The sequence below is a fragment of the Ranitomeya variabilis genome, chromosome 5 (assembly GCF_051348905.1).
Source record: "Ranitomeya variabilis isolate aRanVar5 chromosome 5, aRanVar5.hap1, whole genome shotgun sequence".
NCBI classification, from domain to species: Eukaryota; Metazoa; Chordata; class Amphibia; order Anura; family Dendrobatidae; genus Ranitomeya; species Ranitomeya variabilis.
The window spans coordinates 499,832,868-499,854,526 of record NC_135236.1 but is presented as its reverse complement, the minus strand read 5'-3'; the positions used below and the strand labels follow the sequence as shown (position 1 = coordinate 499,854,526).

The following is a 21,659-nucleotide window of genomic DNA, read 5'->3' as shown; positions in this document are numbered from 1 at the left end:
CTACCTAGCGCCAGACTGTGCCATCCAGCACTAGGCACAAACTACAGCCTCTATTAGCAGCGACCGCCAGTGCGGTGCTGTGCGCAATCACTGCGCTTTCCTGACCCTAGTTAGGGTGGTTCGTGGTGTCCGCCAGAGCGGCGCTGTACGCACTCAGTGCGGTAAATGTTTTAGTCCTGTCCTGACAACCGGTCAGTGTAGGGTGGGAATTCCCGCTTGGACTCTGCATCTGACTCAGGGCATCCTCAGGCGCGGGCTCAAAAGCCACCGAGGGTCAGAGTGAGTCCAATCACCAGTTTAGTGGGGGTGATTCATAGGGATCCCACCAGTGTCTTTCAGCTGCACTCTGTGACTGCTAACAGGGCGCAGCATATATTTGGCGACTCCGTGAAGCAACAGCGTTCGCTTCCATTCACACTGGGTGAAGTCTAAACCCACGTGTGAGCAAGCGTCCATCCGCCATTACTCAGCAGCAGGTTCCATCTCTGCACGGTGGACCCCGGACTGCGAACGCACCTCTTATCTCCCTTTACATTGTTTGGTGCGTTCTGCTAGTCCTAACACTGTCACATAGGAGCAGTGGAGAAACTTTTTTTTTTCTCCACGAACAAGGAAAAATAGAGACACTAAAACCTCAATGCAATCAAGAAACTAGATCCGTCAGAAAAATGGATATATCTGAATGAGGAGGTCTTACTACCCAAGTGCAAGGCTGCATGGACCTGTGTGCAAATACCAGGGCTGAATTCAGACCCAGTCTGGTCCCAGCACCACCCTTATGTGTAAACTTTAGGAATATGGGACTGTTTCCTCTCTCCTTACAGATGTATACTTGTGACAGCAGCAGCCAGCAAAAGAACACACACATACATTACACCCAGCTCATTGTTCCCACCCTACTTCCTGTTTCCGTCCAACAGCAGTCCTGACTGTCCAGAAAAGACCCTTTCTACATAGGAACGTTTTGTGCCGGAACCTTTAACACCTGCCAACGTTGCGTGGGCGGAAATAGAGGGACGGCCCAGAGTGCTAGAAGCCAGCGTGTAACGGGTAGAGAAGCTTCGCCCGGGGGTTATGGCCTCTGCTCGGGGGGCTTAGTGTGCGGGGCCGCCTCCGCTGGTGTGTCCGCACAGACAGGCCGGCTAGTGAGCGCCATATTGTGGCTGCTCCTGTAGACGCGGCCAGTGCTGCTCGGAACTCTTTGGCAGACATACTTTAGCGAGTTGTAGATGCAGTTTCCCCTGTGGATAGCTACGTGGCCATTGCTGGGGGTTATATGGGAGCAGTATAGTCACTGACTTTCCTGTAATGGGGGCATGAGCTCCAGTGCTGAGGCCCCCAGGTCAGGCAGTGCATGTGATGTGCCCCCAGGTCAGGCTGTAGGATGCTTTTATTTGTGGCCACAGATGGTTATGAATATGTGAATTTACTGTGCTACTGAGCCGCATACAAGCAGAGATGTACTTGACTCGGAGAAAGCCAGCCTTGTATCTGCGGGAGGACAGTAGGTGAGAACGCCATAACCGCTCGATCTTTCCCCAATGCAGGGTCCGGCAGCGCACACCATGGCAGGACACGTGGGCGGTCACCGCTGAGAACAGCGCCGGTGGCTCATAGCTTATGGCTCATTCATTCCACATTCTGATTCATTCCATTGCTGCCAATCCATCTGAAAGGATTGTTCTAATTCTAAGGCCGATCGCTGGCCTTTGTGGTAATGTTTGCATGTCCGTCATTTGATGTGGAATATATGTAATGTCATCACTCCCGGTAACAGTGAGCACGGGCAGAACGGGGAATGTTTTTATTATTATTCCCTACCCTTTTAACCTTATAATCCTCTGAAATGTTGTTAAAGGAACACTTTGCTTTTTGTATTGTCCATTTATCCATCAGTAATGTGGGTATTCTAATACTGACCGGTTGCCCTTCTGCCATTTCCACTGTTGCTCAGGTCAGATTTCCTCATCTTTCTTTCTGGCTCTCACAACAGTCTATTAGTTCTTTTCTCAGGCCAGATTCACACGAGTGTATAAAAAAAAAAATTGTCCGAAAACTCTGATTCTCTTTTTCTCACTTGTCATCTATGTGCAATCTGCTTTATGCAGCTGGAGCGGTTTAATAATTTACCAGACCATTATGTTAAAGAATTGCAATGTATCTGTAAAGAAAAAAAGGTGCTCTCTATGGCATCTATATTTTTTTTTTTGTGTGGACCCATAGATTTAAATGGGTGAGTCTCATCCAACATATGGAAGAAAGTAGTGCATGCTGGGAATTTTTTTTCTCACACTCAGAGGCAGTTCATGAGAATCATCACTCATCTGCACAGCTCCACTGAATACCCTTGTTCTTGGTACTGTCTGTTTTTTCACTCAAACTGAAAATATCCATAAGCATAGCCTTAAAGGGAATCTATCAGCAGGGTTTTGCCATCTCATCTGAGCGCAGCATAATGTAGGAAAAGAGACCCTGATTCCAACAATGTATCACTAAGTTTATTGGGTGCAGCAGTTGTGACATCAGTGTTTTTAGATGTAGCATAGCTAAGAAAGCTGCCCTGCCCCCATCCACATCACAGCTATCTGTGCACATTGTCTTTTGACAGTAAGCTGCTAATCAGTGGGGCACCAGTCTGGGCAGTGATAATCTCCTGCTGATAAAACGCTTTGTATTTAAAACAGCACACAGCCCCTATCTCATGCTGTCCTCAAATTAGAGGCAAAACCCTGTTGGCAGATTCCCTTTTATTGTAGATTTACATTGAGAAAGTGACCTCTGGTCAGGTCAACACAGGAGACTGTGTGGGCCGACAGATCACAACTGCAGTTAAATGATGCAGGAGTGGACCATAGTAGCTGTGGAAATGGCAGAAGTCGGTAACCGGTAAGTAATTTAATGCAAGCAATGCTGATTGGTATTTAGAGGACAATAAAATAATAGTGATGAGCAAATGTGCTCGTTACTCTAGTTTTCCGAGCATGCTCGGGTGTTCTCCAAGTATTTTGGATGTGCTCTTAGATCATGTTTGTGTCTCCGCGGCTGCATAATTTGCGACTGCTAGACAGTTGAATACATGTGGGGATTCCCTAACAAACGGGCAATCCCTGCATGTGTTCAGGCTGTCTAGCAGCCGCAAATCGTGCAGCTGCGGGACACAAACATAATCTACGAGCACGCCCAAAATACTTGGAGAACACCCGAGCATGCTCGGAAAACTAGAGTAACTAGTACACTCTCTCATCACTATAACAAACCTACCGGTGTGCTCCATTGAAAGGATTTTTCTCACACTTCTGTTTGTCTTCAATGCGGTGTATGTTTTTGTGATCCACATGGGTACTGTTTTTTAGACCAGTGAAATCATTTGCTTTAATTGAATCATGCATCCAGTGTTTGCATTGTCTTAGTGTTTAAGATGTATATTAATTATACATAATAATCTTTATTTAAATAGGGCCAACACATTCCACAGCTCTTTACAATCAACAGTTCACACACAAGTAATAAGTAACAAAGTTTAGGTTAATACAATAATTAAAGCAAAGATAATGATGACCCTGCCCATCATGGCTTACAATCTACAATGAGGTGGAGGGGAAACACAAACTACTGGTGCTTATATAATGATGGTCCAGCCATAATGAGGGAATGGGAGATAGATAAAGGCTGCATGAGGTAGTCACCAGCTAATATTTGTAGTGCTTTATGTATTATGTGATCTTTTTATTTATTTTTTAATTACATTTTTTTTTTGATGTTTTTTTGTTTTGACATTGTGCTTTAAAATTCCCTTATTTTACTGTTCGTCATCGTGGGACTACTTGATTTCTAGCTTTTCCCTATATTAAATTGAACCTGTCATCGCTATTTATTATCTAACGGCAAAATATAACCTGGTGAGGCACAAAGCTCAACTGTATAATATATGGTTAATTTCTCGGTCCCCCATGACAGCACTACGGAGAGAGGGGATCCGCCCTTCAGGGACAGGAAACCTACAGATACATAAGGGCGGTACCTCTCCCTCGCATCAGTTGGTTTCCTGTCCCTGACGGGGAACCTCTCTTCGGCAGTACCTGCAAAGAAGACGTCGTATCCAAGGACCGGGACCGGGCAGCCGAGTTCCGGCAGCGAGGAGGCTCCTGCCGCGGCGTGTCCGGCACCCGAAGCCGCCACCGCTGGGACCGAGGGGTTCTCCAGGGTGTGCGGGGGAGAGGCCGCCGCCGGACTCCGATGGACAAAGGGGCGCTGGTCACCCGGAGCTTCGGTGCAGGCTGCTGCACGCTCTGGGTGAAGAAAGATGGCCGCCGCTCCGGAAATGCGGCATCAACTTCCGGGTCGTCCCCGCGCGCATGCGCGGTAATATCTCCTCTCCCGGGGATGTGCGCAGGACCGGAAATGAGGAAGAACGCCGGGGGAGCGCCGGATTCAAAAAGGGAGATGGTGCACACTTAGTTGTCGCACTATCTCCCTTTCATTATGGAGGACAGCGATTCCCAGCAGCTGCCAGCCAGGCAGCAGCAGCATAAGAAAAATGACCCAAAGAGCTCCAGAAGAAGTGGATCAAGCAGTCGATCCACACAGCGCAGCAGATCTGCTGCAAGGACTAACTCCCCTCCTCAGGAGACTCCACTACCAGATCCCGGCCCTCCTCCAGAACCGGTACCTGCCTTCACATCTGAATGGTGAGTGATCTTCGTGAAAGTATACACTCCTATAATAGGGCTCCCTCTTCTCCCTTATTAGGGTAAGAAGAGCCTGGAGAAAAAGAAAAATAGAGTCTGCCCCACATGTAACAAAGCTTTGCCGGTAACTTGGGGAAAAAAGCTTTGTAAATCCTGTATCCAGCATCTATTGTGTGAAGAAACCCCTGACTTTGCCTCTGAACTTAAAAATATAATTAGATCAGAAGTTCAGAATGCCCTGTTATCCTCCAAAAAAGGGAAGGAAAAGGCGAAGGAGACGATATATGCTCACTCTGTCCGATCCTCATCTGAGGACGCGGACTCTGATGATTCCAAATCCTCCCTATCTTCCTCTGATGAAGATTCGGGCCGTCACTGTTTCCCATTAGAGGAAGTGGACGCTTTAGTTAAAGTCGTCAGGGCCACCATGGGGGTTGAGGATCCCAGGCCTGATAAAACGGCTCAAGACATCATGTTTGGAGGTCTGACACAAAAAAAGCGGAGAGCTTTTCCGTTAAACTCCAATGTCCAGACTCTAATCAAAAAAGAATGGGAGAAACCAGACAGAAAAAATTCTTCAGTACCCTCGCTGAAAAGAAAATATCCCTTCGATGATGAAGCGTCCACTTCTTGGGACAAGGCACCCAAATTGGACGTGGCAGTAGCCAAAGCTTCAAAAAAATTCGCGCTCCCATTTGAGGATATGGGTACCCTCAAAGACCCCTTAGACAAAAAAGCAGATACCTTTCTCAAAGGGGCTTGGGAATCGGCTGGGGGTAGCCTGAGACCTGCAGTCGCGGCAACCTGCACCTCCAGGTCTTTAATGGTATGGGTTGACCAGTTGGAAAGCCAGATCAAGGACGGATCACCCAGGAATAAATTATTAGACTCAATCCCTGCAATTAGAGCTGCAGCAGCTTTCCTAGCAGACTCCTCAGCGGACTCAGTGCGTCTAACATCCAAAGCCGCTGCCCTCTCCAACGCGGCCAGAAGGACCCTTTGGCTTAAAAGCTGGCCAGGGGATCTCCAAACAAAGTTGAAGCTGTGTTCTATACCTTGCGAGGGAAACTTCTTATTTGGGGAAACCCTGGATGACATCCTCCAGAAAGCGGGTGACAAAAAGAAGGGGTTTCCAAATCTGGGACCAACCCCATTTAAACAGTCCTTTCGGAGTAGAAAATTTTTTCGTCGAAGACCACCTAGAGACCAAAATAAGTGGGAAGAAGGTAGAAGACGAGATAGAGGCTACCTCTTTGGCAACACCTCCCGTGATAAAAAACCCGCCAAATGACATTCTCCCTGCGGTGGGGGGAAGGCTCACCACATTTCTTCCTGCTTGGAAGAAAATTTCCAACAACACCTGGATTCTAAGACTCATACAATCTGGTCTAAAAATAGATTTCCTTTCCCTCCCTCCTCGAAATTATGTTGTGACAAAAATGAGGTCTTCGACGATAGAGCAAGCGGCACTAGAAAAAGAGATTATCTCCCTTCTACAAAAAGCTGTAATTCGGGAGATTTCTCCTCAGGAAATGGGGGACGGGTTTTTCTCCCCTCTCTTTCTGGTACCGAAACCCGACGGGTCCTTTCGGACAATTATAAATTTAAGGAACTTAAACAACTACGTAAGAAATCACAAATTCAAAATGGAGACAATAAAATCCACAATAAAGATTCTCTTTCCAAATTGCTATATGGTTGTGATAGATCTAACCGACGCATATTATCATGTGCCCATCCACGAGCTTTCTCAAAAGTTTCTCAGGATGGCGGTGTCCATAAAAGGGAAAATAAGAAACTTCCAGTACAGGGCCCTTCCGTTTGGGATTTCTATAGCTCCGCGGATATTCACAAAAATAGTAGCGGAGATGATGGCCCACATAAGGGAACAAAACATTATCATAGTTCCCTACCTGGACGATTTTCTTATTGCCAGCGACTCGGCTCAAAGTTGCAGAGAACAGAGAGACCGAGTAATGACTATTCTAACGAACTTGGGTTGGCTCATAAATATAAAAAAGTCGAAGTTGGAACCCTCTCAGGTACAGGAGTTCCTAGGGCTGACGTTAGATTCCCGGGTTCAAGAGTGCCGGCTCCCGGGCCCCAAAAAGGACAAAATACTAGCCATGATAGCACAAACACTGCAAAACCCCTCCATGACTCTAAGGAGGGCAATGTCCCTATTGGGGTCCCTTTCCTCATGCCTGCCGGCGATACCCTTCGCACAATTCCACACAAGAGAGCTTCAGTGGCACATACTAGAATGGCAGGTAATATTAAAAAACAATCTGGAAAGCAGGGTCACTCTAAATTCCTCTGTTATTCATTCCCTTCTCTGGTGGGGAAAGAGCCAGAATATTTCAAGAGGGATTCCCTGGGTACCCGAAATATCCCGGGTAATAACAACCGATGCAAGTCCCAGGGGGTGGGGAGCCCACATGGGAAACAGAGTGACTCAGGGCAACTGGTCAATTCAGGAACTATCAGCATCCTCGAATCAAAAAGAACTCTGGGCAGTGTATCAGGCTCTCCTATCATTTCTTCCCTACATTCGAGGACATCATGTCCGAATTTTCTCGGACAATATAGTGACAGTAGCCTATATCAATCACCAGGGGGGAACAAGGTCTCAGTTACTGATGAATTCCTCCGCCAAAATTCTCCGCCTGGCGGAAACGAATCTACTCTCCCTTTCCGCACTACATATTCAAGGGTCAAAAAACGAGAAAGCAGACTACCTGAGTCGAACTCAGTTGAGACAAGGCGAATGGTCCCTAAATCAGTCCGTTTACAACCAGATCACGAGAATGTGGGGAACCCCAACAATAGATCTGTTCGCCAATCACAAAAACAAAAAAGTAAACAAATTTTGTTCTCTAAACCCAGAAGGGAATCCCCAGGCTCTGGATGCTTTTCTCATTCCTTGGACACACAAACTAACTTACGCCTTTCCACCAACCATCCTAATTCCGGCGGTCATCCGCAAGGTCAGAGAGGACAAAACAAAGATGATCCTTATTGCCCCATTCTGGCCAAAAAGGACATGGTTTTCCTGGCTAAGGATGCTATCAGTCTCAGACCCATGGGTTCTTCCGAATTTGCCAGACCTGTTACAGCAAGGACCGATCCTCCACCCACAGGAGACGAACTTGCATTTGACAGCCTGGCTTTTGAGCGGGAACTATTAATAAAAAGAGGTTTTTCAGACAACTTGGTTACAACATTATTAAAATGTAGAAAACCTATTACTACCAAAATTTATGGCAAAACATGGAAAAAATTCTTGTCTGTATCTAAAGTCAAAATCCAGGAGGGACCTTCAATTAATAAGATACTTGAGTTCCTACAAAAAGGGCTGGAACAAGGATTAGCGGTTAGTACCCTTAAGGTGCAGATAGCAGCCCTGGGTGCTCTCTATAACCAGAATATAGCAGCCAACCCGTGGATAATAAGATTCGTTAAAGCGGTAACAAGATCAAAACCTGTAGTTACCCAAAAGATGCCCTCATGGGACCTAAACTTAGTCCTTTCAGCATTATCTGGTCCACCATTCGAACCCATAGATGTGATTTCCATAAAAATACTGTCACTAAAAACCATTCTTCTAGTAGCCTTAACATCGGCACGCAGGATAAGCGACATTCAAGCCCTGTCCTCTAACCCCCCTTTCACAAAAATCATGGATGATAGAGTCACTCTAAAACCTGACCCGGCCTATTTGCCAAAAGTGGCAACAAAATTCCATAGGTCACAGGAAATATCCCTGCCGTCCTTCTGCCCGAACCCTAGAAATGAGAAAGAGCAGAACTTCCATAACCTAGACGTCAGAAGATGTCTAGTCCAATACCTAGATTCCACTAGGGAGTATAGGAAGGAAGGCTCTCTCTTTGTCTGTTTTCAGGGTCCCAGAAAAGGATTCCGGGCATCCAAGGGTACCTTGGCAAGGTGGATAAAAGAGGCAATAGCGTTGGCGTATTCATCCACGGGGAATGCGATCCCGGACGGTATAAGAGCGCATTCCACAAGAGCAGTAGCTACCTCATGGGCTGAGAGGTCAGAGGTATCAATAGAACAGATCTGTAAGGCGGCCACCTGGTCATCACCGTCGACCTTTTTTAGGCACTATAGATTAAATCTAGCCTCTGTGTCTGACCTGACCTTCGGTCGAAGGGTTCTTGAGGCGGTGGTCCCTCCCTAAGCTTAATCTCTGCAATTCTCTCCGTAGTGCTGTCATGGGGGACCGAGAAAGTCATAGTTACTCACCGATAACGGTGTTTCTCGGAGCCCATGACAGCACTCGCTTATTTCCCTCCCATCACGAGTGCGGTGAGCACCTTTAATCACATATGATTTATATAGTTCATATATTACAATTTAGGCACGGGGTTCCTTTTCTGTTAAGAAATGTTATAATGTGGTATTTTCTCTGTTGTAAACTAACCTGGAGGTCCTCCGATGCTCTGTAAACCAACTGATGCGAGGGAGAGGTACCGCCCTTATGTATCTGTAGGTTTCCTGTCCCTGAAGGGCGGATCCCCTCTCTCCGTAGTGCTGTCATGGGCTCCGAGAAACACCGTTATCGGTGAGTAACTATGACTTTTATGCTGGATTTATATTTTTTTATTTTTTGGAAAAAAGCCGTGCATATTCTTTCTCAGACTGTGTAGGAGGAGCAATTCCACGAAGTCCGAGTCCTCCACACACATTGACTTCCATTGCTACACATAGTCTGATGGTCAAGCTGTATGTGTCCGATCTTCTGCCCAATAACAATCCATCCTCAGCACTTTAACATATTTTTTTTTTCTTCAATTATTTTTTCATTAGAATTCCATTTAATTCTTCTACAATATTTTAGTGTGCTCAGTAGTACATGGCTTTTTTGCTGTTTGAACCCAAGCCGGTTCCCATACTATAATCCAGTTGCGGCATACGCAACCTAACATTGCAGATCATCTTGCCTGTGGAGATATTTATGAACTTGTGTTTTTTGTTTTTTTTTTCTATTTTAGGTCTGGTCTATTTTTTGGGATTTTGCCTAGAAAATGCAGTATCTTCAAGCTGTTCCTCGCCTGCTCTCTGCTTGGTTTTCTTTCCATGCTCTGGCTGCAACTTAGCTGTACCGGTGATGTAAGGAAGCAAGAAGGTGCACCTCCCAAGCAATCCTGCCCCTCACTTCCTAGAACTGTGAATGAGGATCCTTCCTGGGGTCCACATCGTCTTGCTTTGCTTGTTCCCTTTCGGGAACGTTTTGAAGAACTTTTAAGTTTTGTCCCCCATATGCACCAGTATCTGTCTGATAAGAAGGTCCGGCACCACATATTTATCATAAACCAGGTGGATCATTACAGGTTTGTATGTTTAAACATAGGCTGAACTGACCCATATATTATTGCTGTGTTTATTAAACTTTAAGGGTATGTTTCCACTGTCAGGAATGGCTCAGGATTTGACGGAGGTAAAATCTGCATCTGAGGTCACTGGCAGGTCACCTGCGTTTTTAATGCCTTTTTTCATTCCATGCATTTTTTTTTGTCACTTGAAATAAAGCTAATTTAAAGTTTGCTTCTGGGAAGGGAAAAAAGTGATTCTGTTTCCAGTTATATTGGGATATGTTCCCACGGTCAGTAAACTCTGCAGGTTGGATTCTGCATGCATCCGCAATGTCCAACCTGCAATGTCCAACCTGCAGTGTCTAGCTGTTACAGCATAGTGGATGGGATTTCAAGAAATCCCATGCCCACTGTGTGCACCGTTGCCCGCGGCTCACCCGCAGAGATGGACATGTGGCACGTCTTTCCAGACCGCAGCATGTCTATGTAGTGGAGACGCTCCATCTCCATTGCGTAAATTACCCATTCACTTTCATTAGATGCGGTAAAACCGCATTATCTTCCTAGTCACATGCGTATTAAGTGCGGGAACGCAGCTTACTACGCATGTGTACTAATTTACATAACGGTGAATCTTGTGACACAGCCTGTACATGACACAGAAAGTGGAGGAAAGCACAGAGAGGTCCCCTCCTTTTTAATAAAAAAATAATAATAATAAAAATGGTGTGGGGTCCCCCTATTTGTTAACCAGCCAGAGTAAAGCAGACTACTGGGACTGGTATTTCAGGCTGGTAAGGATCCAATATCCATGAGCCTTAAAAGCCTGATAATACCAGGCTGCTGCAGTCTGCTTACCTTGGATGGTTAGCCAAAATAGTGGGATCCCCTCCAAAATAAGCAGCGTGGGGTCTCCCTATTTTTGTTAACCAGCTAAGGAAAAAGCAGACGGCTGAAGCCTGGTATTCTCAGGCTGGCGAGGCCCATGGGTTTTGACCCTCACCAGCCTAAAAATAGCAGCCCTTTGTGGCACTTTACCCAGCTCTTCCCACTTGCCCTGTTGCAGTGGCAAGTGGGGTAATATTTGTGGGGTTGATGTCACCTTTGTATTGTCCGATGACATGAAGCCCAAGGCTTAGTAATGGAGAGGCGTGTATAAGACATCTATCCATTACTAATTCTATAGTTATATGGTCAATAAACACACTCCCAGAATAAAGTCCTTTAATTTAATTTACCATACTTACTTAATCGCCTAATCCCCGACTCCCTCGATCTCCTGCAAAAAATAAACCAACACAAATACTCACTGTCTGACGTAGTCCAATTACCTAGTGTCTCACGACGAGTTCAGCTCTGCTACATCTGGATGCCTTTGGCTGAACAGTAAATATAGAAAAACTGACTGAACAGCCATCTAGTCTGAACTGGTGCATAACCAAAAAGTCTTACATAGCAAATAGATAATGGCTGCACTCAAGTTTATTGTGCTAAAGCAAGGAAATGTGCAATACATGAAATGTGAACAGCATAATGGCTTGTGAAATTTATGAAAAAACACATGAGATTTTTAGCACAAAATTTGGCCAAATATTGTGAGCCCATTCACCAAACGTCAAGGTAATCTCAGATCGAATGGGTAACTAACCTGTCTGCCTAGTGTGAACACTTACCTATGGCTAATAACATGGTAAAGCCTGTATTTATAGAGGAGGTTAGAACCAACTGTGTTTGGATGTAGTTAAAATCACAGCATGGTGAAGGGCGGGGCGTTCAAGTCAGAAAAAGCAATACATAGTAAATATAGAAAAACTGACTGAACAGCCATCTAGTCTGAACTGGTGCATAACCAAAAAGTCTTACATAGCAAATAGATAATGGCTGCATTATGCCACCATCCAGCCTGACATCCAGACAGAGCGGAGCTAGTAGATGACCACAGTAGATGACCACAGGAGATAACTCGATCTCCAGCGGTCACCTGCACTGCAGTTCTCACGATCAGCTGACAGTGAGAACTTTGCAAGTGACTGGAGATAACCCCGGTGGTCACATGCATGGCAGTTCTCTTGGTCAGCTGATCTCATTGCAAGAACTGCAGTGGACACGAACTTCCAGCTGAAACAAGGTAAGACATTATTTAAATTAGTTAACATGCGTAGTAAGCTGCGTTTCCGCACTTACTACGCATGTGACTCTAAAGAGGATGCGGTTTTACCGCATCTAATGATTGTGAATGGGAAATGTATGTTACGGAGTGTCTCCTCAACATAAATAGACATGGTACATGTCCATTTACGCAGGGCTGCTGCTGGCGTCTTTTTTAACGCATAGTGGAGATCGGATTTCTTGAAATCCCAACCACTATGCTGTAACATGTATAAAAAGTAATTAGGTACTGTATTTTTCTTCTGTTAGGCTAGTTTCACACTAGCGTTAACTGCAATACGTCGCAAATGCGTCGTTTTGCCGAAAATACGCATCCAGCAAAAGTTCTTGCTGGATACGTTTTTTCGTCATAGACTAACATTAGCGACGCATTTGCGACGCATTGCCAAACGTCGCGTCCGTTTTGCGACGCTTGGGCGTGTGGTAGCGGACCGTCGGGAGAAAAAACGTTTTTTGCTCCCGACGGTCCACTTTTTCCGACCGCGCATGCGCGGCCGGAACTCCGCCCCCACCTCCCCGCACTTCCCCGCACCTCACAATGGGGCAGCGGATGCGTGGGAAAAATGCATCCGCTGCCCCCGTTGTGCGGCGGAGACCACCCTAGCGTCGGCCCGACGCACAGCGACGGGTTGTTCCCGACGCTAGTGTGAAACTAGCCTTATTTATCACTAAAATCCACTATGTCCCTTTGAATGTAAAATATACCGCTAGTTAAGGCCCTATGAGTCCCACCTCATGAGTCAAAGCTATTTTTTTGACTGCAGCCTGCACCTATATGGCAAGCTGTGCAGCATGGGAGGACTTGATTGCATTGACTGCTCATGCCTGTGGCTGACCTATTAACTTCTGTCGGGGACTCCTGAGGTGGTCCGGCACAAATCTTTTATATAGGTGGTTAAAATAATGAGGGATGTATGGATGAAGTATCCATACGATAGGTCACCAATATGAAATCTGTGGGCTCAAACATCCAGCACACCCACTAATCAGCTGATGGCAGCGAAGTTTGTTGCTGGATGGAACATGTCAACCTTCTATATTATGTAGTGACCACTGCTATGTTCTTCAGTTTATCTCCTACTTAAGATCTTAACTTGATAACTTATCCCGTGGATATTTGTAATGTCCCTGACAATCCCTTTTAAAGTGCTTGAGCTGGTCATGTGTAAAGGCAACAGAAAAGACATTGTGGTGTTATATAGATTACAGTAGTGACGTTTCTAGAAAATTACTCATATGGTTAATATTTGACGGTTTTGATTAGATTACAGATAAAAGTAATTCAATGAAAATCTCAAGTTTCCAAGAGGTGGTTCTCTTATTTAATACCTGCACAATAATGAGATACATCAAGAATTGCCTGGAACGTTATGGCTGGAGTTAGCCATGCTCTTTAGTTAGAAATAAGGCAAATTACTTGTGTAAGAATATTATGCAAACAATTGTTCATGTTGGCTGACTTTTTTTTTCACTGGTTGCATGTAGTAGACTGACCCATTTTATGTTCTTTATCAGGTTTAACAGGGCTTCGTTGATAAATGTGGGATTCTTGGAGAGTGGGAATGATACGGATTACATTGCTATGCATGATGTTGACCTGCTACCTCTTAACCCAAATCTGGACTATGGATTCCCAGAAAAGGGTCCCTTTCACGTGGCATCTCCAGAGCTCCATCCTTTGTATCATTACAAAACCTACGTTGGGGGAATTTTACTACTTACCAAACAGCATTATGAACTGGTGAGTCTTAACTGTTCACCTTGACGTAGAACTATAAGATCAAATCTATATATATAATTGTCTAAGGGTTTTTCCGTCTGTCTGTCTGTCTTTCTGTCTGTCTGTCTTTCTGTCTGTCTGTCTGTCTGTCTGTCTGTCCTGGAAATCCCGCGTCTCTGATTGGTCGAGGCCGCCAGGCCTCGACCAATTAGCGACGGGCACAGTATCGACGTAGATGTCATAATGGTTGCCATGGCGACGATGATGTCATAAAGGTTGCCTCGACCAATCAGCGACGGGCACAGTCTGCCGCAAATTCGGGAGTCATCATTGTCCATATACTACGGGGACATGCATATTCTAGAATACCCGATGCGTTAGAATCGGGCCACAATCTAGTATGTAATAATTAGTGATGAGCAAGTGTACTCGTTGCTCGGGTTTTCCTGAGCACGCTCGGGTGACGTCCGAGTATTTGTTAGTGTTCGGAGATTAAGTTTTCATTGCGGCAGCTGAATGATTTACAGGTATTAGACAGCTTGATTACATGTGAGGATTCCCCAGCAACCAGGCAACCCCCACATGTGCTCAACCTGGCTAATAGCTGTAAATCATGCAGCTGAGGCGATGAAAACGTAATCTCCGAACACTAACAAATACTCGGAGGTCACCTGAGCGTGCTCGAGAAAACCCAAGCAACGAGCACACTCACTCATCACTAGTAATAATGATTATAAAAACGAAAACCGGTTCACCATGCATGTGCTATTAACGGCATATATTCTCTTACTACTCCTTCACTTTACAACCAATAAAGATAAAAGTTCTTTTAGGAGTTTGTGGCACTTAGATTGACCACGTCAAACTCCATTTATACTTGATATTGGCACTCGATTTAAGGCATAAGCTCTTCACTTGTTCATTAGATGGTCAGCAATTTGTAAACCCATATTCAATGAATAATGGCCTCTGTGAAAGGTTCTTTATATGGGCCCCACCCAGTGTGATGCACGATAAACGGTGGCAATACTTTACAGTATAATGATGTTAACATCTCCTATCATCTGGATAGCTCGCTTTCTTTCCATACTTTGTCTATATAGCCTCTCTGTGTGTGTGTGTATAAATGCCCCATCTACATTAGACTAGTTTCAGCTAACCCGCCAATATCTGGTTTAGGGGCCTACCAAATCTCTCTCCGGCAGATAAAGTTGATGGGGATAAGGATCCTACTTCTCGGGAGAGATGCAAACAATCCACCATTGTACATCTGCCGGCTTTATGGCGATCTTTAGTCTCTACCGTTGAGATGCAGAAATGGAAGTGTGGCACTCTAGTCCCAATACAAGGTGCTCAAGTATGATCCTACCGCTTCCACATGCGTAGATCTGTTTATTGGTCGGTAATACACATGTGAGGTTTTGGTTAGATTACAAGACTTTTCTCAAACATCGACCTCTCACCGATCGGCCATACCGCAAACTTGCTGCGCCTCTCCTTTTGCATCCTGTTCAGCTCCTGCAATCTGATGTTTCAGAAAGGTCATGTAGTCTGACCGAAACTTCACCTTTTTGGATTGCCTAAGCATAAACGGAACTATACTATGCAATTTGAAGCTGGAACCAGCTATCACTTTCCTGTGTAATAATGCCTCTGGTTTTTATGAGCAGTGTGATGAAGTGATGCTATTGAACTAAAGAGCTTGATGAGGCAGGAAAATGTATAATAGATCAGCACAGGGGCAGTAGTACATGCCAGGACGCTTCCCTCTGCAGCTACTTAGGATGTCAAATAATTATCAGTTACATCATGTTCTGCTATTCACGTTTACTGCGCTCTTTAACATGTTTTCATTGTAGTCTTCAGACCTATAAAGTAATGTGTCACATAATATGACAGTTCTTAATGATACCTTGTTGTCTTCATGTGGAAAAGTCAGTTACTAGTGTTCAGGTAGGAATATTGGATAAGGCACAAAGTCTCAAAAGCTAACTCAGTTACTATGCTGGTAGGCAAATGCAGCATGACCTTTATTTGTCTAGAAATGTACAATCGAACTAGAGCTTTAATAATGAGAATATTAAGGGTATGTTTCCACTTGATTGATACACAGCAGGTATTCCTCCACAGCTTTGTGTTCTGAAAACTTGTGGAAATGGAGCAGTGCTTCAGATCTCAGATCCGCAGCTCTTGTGCCGGGTGTTTAACCCTTTGAAATGCAATGGGTGATGTGCTGTAACGCTGCTGCAGATTTTCTGCTGCAGGAGGTCCGTAGTTGAAAGGTCATAGGGGAACCCTATTTGCTGCAGCGTTTCTGCAGCAAATTTTCATCAATATTATACACTCCTAATTGTGAAGATGTCACTTTGTATATTTCTGCGTATTTGCTGTCAAATTCACCTTTGCTTTCGAGAGAGGGATATCCACAGCATAAATTGACATCCTGCAGTATGCTGGTAATGAAACTGCCCTAACTAAGGTCACCATTGACCTATTAACCGCCAAGAGCAAGCGACACTACTCTGTCCTCCTCCTCCTGGCCCTCTCCTCTGCCTTGACACAGTGGACCACTCCCTATTATTAGACCCTCTCATCCCTTGGCATCACTGACTTGGCCCTATCCTGGATCTCGTCATACCTATCAGACCAGACATTCAGCGTCTCCCACTCGCACACCACCTCCTCACCTCGCTCCCTATCTGTCAGAGTCATGCAAGGTTCAGTCCTAGGGCCCCTGCTCTTCTCCATTTACACCTCTAGCCTGGGCCAGCTCATAGAATCTCACGGTTTTCAGTATCACCTCTATGCTTAAGACACACAGATCTACATCTCTGGACCAGATATCACCACCCTACTAACCAGAATCTCTCAATGTCTGTCTGCTATTTCATCCTTCTTCTCTGCTAGTTTTCTAATACTTAACATGGACAAAATAGAATTCATCATCTTTCCCCCATCTCACGCGACCCCCCCCCCCCCCCCCCCCCCCCCCCCCCCAATGAACCTATCCATTACAGCTGCCCACTCTCCCCAGTCCCACAAGCTCGCTGCCTCGGGGTAATCCTTGACACTGATCTCTCCTTCAAACCACAAATCCAAGCCCTTTCCACTTCCTGCCGCATTCAACTCAAAAATATTTCACGGATCCGTACATTCCTAAATCAAGAATATGCAAAAAAACAAAAAGTCCATGCCCTCATAATCTCCTGCCTTGACAACTGCAACTTCCTGCTCTGTGGCCTCCCCTCGAACACTCTCGCACCCCTCCAATCTATTCTAAACTCTGCTGCCCGACTAATCCACCTGTCCACCCCGCTAATCCCCGGCCTCTCCTCTCTGTCAATCCCTTCACTGGCTCCCCATTGCCCAGAGACTCCAGTACAAAACCCTAACCGTGACATACAAAGCCATCCACAACCTGTCTCCTCCATACATCTGTGACCTCGTCTCCCGGTACTTACCTACACGCAACCTCCGATCCTCACAAGATCTCCTTCTCTACTCCCCTCTTATCTCCTCTTCCCACAATCATATACAAGATTTCTCTTGCGCATCACCCCTACTCTGGAACTCTCTACCACAACACATCAAACTCTCGCCTACCATCGAAACCTTCAAAAAGAGCCTGAAGGCCTACCTCTTCCGACAAGCCTACAACCTGCAGTAACCACTAATCGACCAAACCTGCATCCTCACCCACACCTTATGGATTTTGAGCACTCGCCGGCAGGGTCCTCTCTCCTGTACCAGTCGTGACTTGTATTGTTTAAGATTATTGTACTTGTTTTTATTATGTATAGCCCTCCTCACATGTAAAGCACCATGGAATAAATGACAATAATAATAATAATAATAATAATAATAAATTATGATGAAATGTGCAGCTGTTTTGCTGTCTGGACATTTCAGGTGAGAAATTTCATGTAATTCCGTCCCATATAAACATGACCTTAGAGAGAATTTATTACTGTTTAACCAGTCACCATTATGCTTAACTGTAATGACAGATCTATATACATGGGATTTGTGTATTATGGCAACACTCAGATAAAATCCTGTGAACTGGTTCAGTTTTTGACATTGTTTTTCTATCTCCTACAGTGTAATGGAATGTCAAATCGATTTTGGGGATGGGGTCGTGAAGATGATGAGTTTTACCGAAGACTCAAAGGAGCTGGGTTGCAGGTAGCAGAATATTTATGAACTTATGTAAATGGGAAGTATTTTGCACTTGTTTTTGCAGGACGAATTATACTTTTGAACGACACCATTAGTTTTAACATATTGTGTACTGGAAAACAGGAAAAAAATTCCAAGTGTGGAGAAATTGCAAAAAAAAGTGCTATCCCACAGTTGTTTGGTTTGTTTGTTTTTTTTCTAACAATGTTCACTAAATGCTAAAACTGACCTGCCATCATGATTCTCCAGGTCATTACGAGTTCATAGACACCAAGCATGTCTAGGTTCTATTTTTAAGTAGTAAAAAAAAAAAAATCCAAATGTTTTTTAAAAAACAAAAAAAACATTGCTCCATTTTCTGATACCCGTAGCGTCTCCATTTTTCGTGATCTCGGGATGGGTAAGGGCTTATTTTTTGCTTACCGAGCTGAAGTTTTTAATTATGCCACTTTGGTGCAGATGCGATCTTTTTGATCTCCCATTTTTACATTTTAATGCAATGTTGCGACGACCGAAACAATGATTCTGGAGTTTTGACTTTTTTTCTCATTACGCCGTTTAACGATCGGGTTAATTCTTATTTTATATTGATCGATAGGGCGATACTGAATGCGGCAATGCCAAATTTGTATGTTATCTTTTTTTATTTTTTTTTTTTATTTTGAACAATGCTAAAGGGGGTAATTTAAACTATATATATATATATATATATATATATATATATATATATATATATATATATATATATATATAGTGTATATATTTTTTTTTTTTTTAAAAAAAACCTCTTTTTAACTTTGCATGCTTCAATAGTGTCCATGAAAGACCAGAAGCTGCAGTAGTTAGATCAGTTCTGCTACATACAGGCCATGATCAGATCACCTGTGTGTAGCAGAAATACTCACTTGCAATGAGCGCTGACCACCGGCGGCACTCATAGCAATCTGGCTATGACTGGCTATGAGGTCTGCTGGACCCATGGGTGTCATGTGACAAATTCACCGATGGCCGAGACTTCCGGCACGCTTGCCGGAAGTGTGAGTTAAATGCTGCTGCAGGAGATTGATAGCGGTGTTTAATGGGTTAATAGCCATGGGTGGATCTCGATTCCACCTGTGGTTATTGCTGTATATATCAGCTCACATGTGCCCGGACAGGTGCGGGTTCAGCGCCGGAGCCTGCACCAAACAGGAGTCGTCCGACATCGGCGTACTATTACGCCCGATGTTGGAAAGGGGTTAGAACGATTTTATGACAGACTTTTTCTGGCTGTGAAACTGTTAGCCATGTTCTGGATGGGTAGTTCATGTCCGACCTTACAGTCCTGGATTCCACTAATTAACTCGAAATACCATGTGAAAAAAAACAAACGGTCTAATCCGAGTAGAGGTAGTCCGACAAAAGTCTCCAAGATTTGTCATTTCTGGAACTCTTCATTCCTTATTCTTCCAATGTGAAGGAATTGTATTTGAAATGGAACGTTAATTCATGTTGTAGAAGCACTGTAACATATTGCTTGTTAAAATGGCAACGTATATACACTTTGAAAGGTTAGGTATCTCATGCAGGGGTTATCTAGGCAGCATGTTGTAGGATTAAGGTTTTAAGCTTTAGTTATTCCATTACTGTATATTATCACCATATATATATTCCCAGATGTAATGGTGCTCACACTAAAAAGAAGCACACACAAATGTTTCTTCTACTTGCCGCTAATATATGCTTTAGATAATAGGTTTTACAATGCATATAACGATGTGCTATATCTTGGATTGCTTGTACTTGTATTACAATATTATTTAATAAAATAAAAAAAGTATATTACATCCTGTTACTCTAATAGTCACTTTATTTGTAGGCTAAACGGGGTTGTGTGAGATTTTAAACAGCCCCAAGATTTGTACACGGGCTCTTTCTGGCTCTATTCTAGTTTGGTTCTGTTTGTATCCTGAGCCTTGATGTAAAGTGGGGCAGCCTGTCCGTATAATACACTGACTAATGTATATAAATGATACCATTTTAAGCACCAGGTTAAAGTATACTGTTCATTAATAAGTATATGTTCCTCTTTATATGAAATATTCTGGTTATTATCAGATTGTTGCCTCTCATGCACATTCAGAATTACCGTTTTGTTAGGGAGTTGCCAGTTATTCTGTGTTTTAAGGATGCACCAAACCTTCTCTGTAGCACATTAACCTTTCAGCATGTCGATATTTTTTATATAGGATTAGGATTCTGTAATGTGTAATTAAGCAATAAATTCAAGGTTTTTATTTTCCTAGGATTGCATGACATCCCAACAATTAACACAGTGTGTCGCCATCATAACAATGTGTCTATTCCATATAATGCTAGGCCTGTTTTATACGGAGAGCAAATTATAACATGTATTTGGTAGATTACTGTTTTCTTGAACTCTGACACTTGGTGATGAATAATAATTAATTGCATGTCTTGGTATTCGCCGACTTCTTTGGCCTAATGAACCGCAAATTTACTTTTCTATTAGTTGTTGTGATATATATTTTATATTTCTTATTAATGTTTGTTTGGTTTTTTCTTTCGTATTAATGACATTTTGTGACTTGTTTAATTTAGCTCTTTCGACCCACGGGAATCAGCACCGGATACCAAACCTTCCGCCATATTCATGACCCTGCGTGGAGGAAGCGTGATCAGAAAAGGATCGCAGCTCAGAAGCAGGTATCCAGTTTGCTTTTTGGTTCCCATTGAGTAGAATTCAAATCGAACACTTATGGACATGTGCAGCTTACAAATGTGTATGCGCAGCTTTATTTTTTTGTATTCACGGTCTTATTTTTTTTTCTTTATGCATTCTAGGAGCAGTTCAAAGTAGATCACGAGGGAGGATTACACAATGTCCAGTATCGCGTCGAGTCTCGTTCTGAAGTGGCTATTGGTGGCGCCCCATGTACTGTGCTGAACATCCTGCTGGAATGTGACTTGAATGAGACTCCATGGTGTGCTTTTAGTTGAACTTTTAAGGCGACTTTTTATATATTGTAATAAAATTATGACTAATCTGATTTCATGTTATTTGGTGGGATAATGTATTATGGCGCCGAGAGATCTTGTGGGAAACACTACTGACGGGGTTGATGTTTAGTGTAGATTATAGAAAATATTCTACAAAAAACGAGGGTTGTGTACCAGCATGTAGCTTTTAGAGGGATTTTAATGACAGTTAAACAACTCTACTTGCCGCTCGTGCTTCTACCATATGCTCACACAGATCGGCAGTGCAGGAATAATAACTTGGTACGTTTCATTATTTTTGGAAACTAGAGTAAAAAAATAGTTGACCTGTTAAGAGTGAAGACAAAAAAGGAGCAAAACACCAAAAGGAACCTTAAACTGTTGTATAAGAGGCTCATCACAATTTATCAAATGGAGATGTACGGTGCAACAATATTACTTCCTCATCTAAGGAAATTCACTAAATATATTGCACACAAACTGGCACTCCTGAGTAATATAGTATGTCCCGATAATTAAATTGTAGTCGCATATATGCAATAATGTGTGTGATTTATTAATCTTTAATCC

The 21,659-nt window shown here is 43.7% G+C and overlaps 1 protein-coding gene across 1 annotated transcript; it reads left to right on the top strand.

The window, feature by feature from the left end:
- The first annotated feature begins 1,005 nt into the window (after nucleotides 1-1,005).
- Nucleotides 1,006-21,139, top strand: B4GALT7 (beta-1,4-galactosyltransferase 7). Its single transcript, XM_077265680.1, has 6 exons — nucleotides 1,006-1,508; nucleotides 9,701-10,039; nucleotides 13,706-13,931; nucleotides 18,012-18,095; nucleotides 20,691-20,795; nucleotides 20,934-21,139. Exons 1-6 carry the CDS (start codon nucleotides 1,459-1,461, stop codon nucleotides 21,087-21,089), a joined length of 960 nt encoding a protein of 319 aa, XP_077121795.1. The 5' UTR covers nucleotides 1,006-1,458; the 3' UTR covers nucleotides 21,090-21,139.
- Nucleotides 21,140-21,659: the final 520 nt, after the last annotated feature.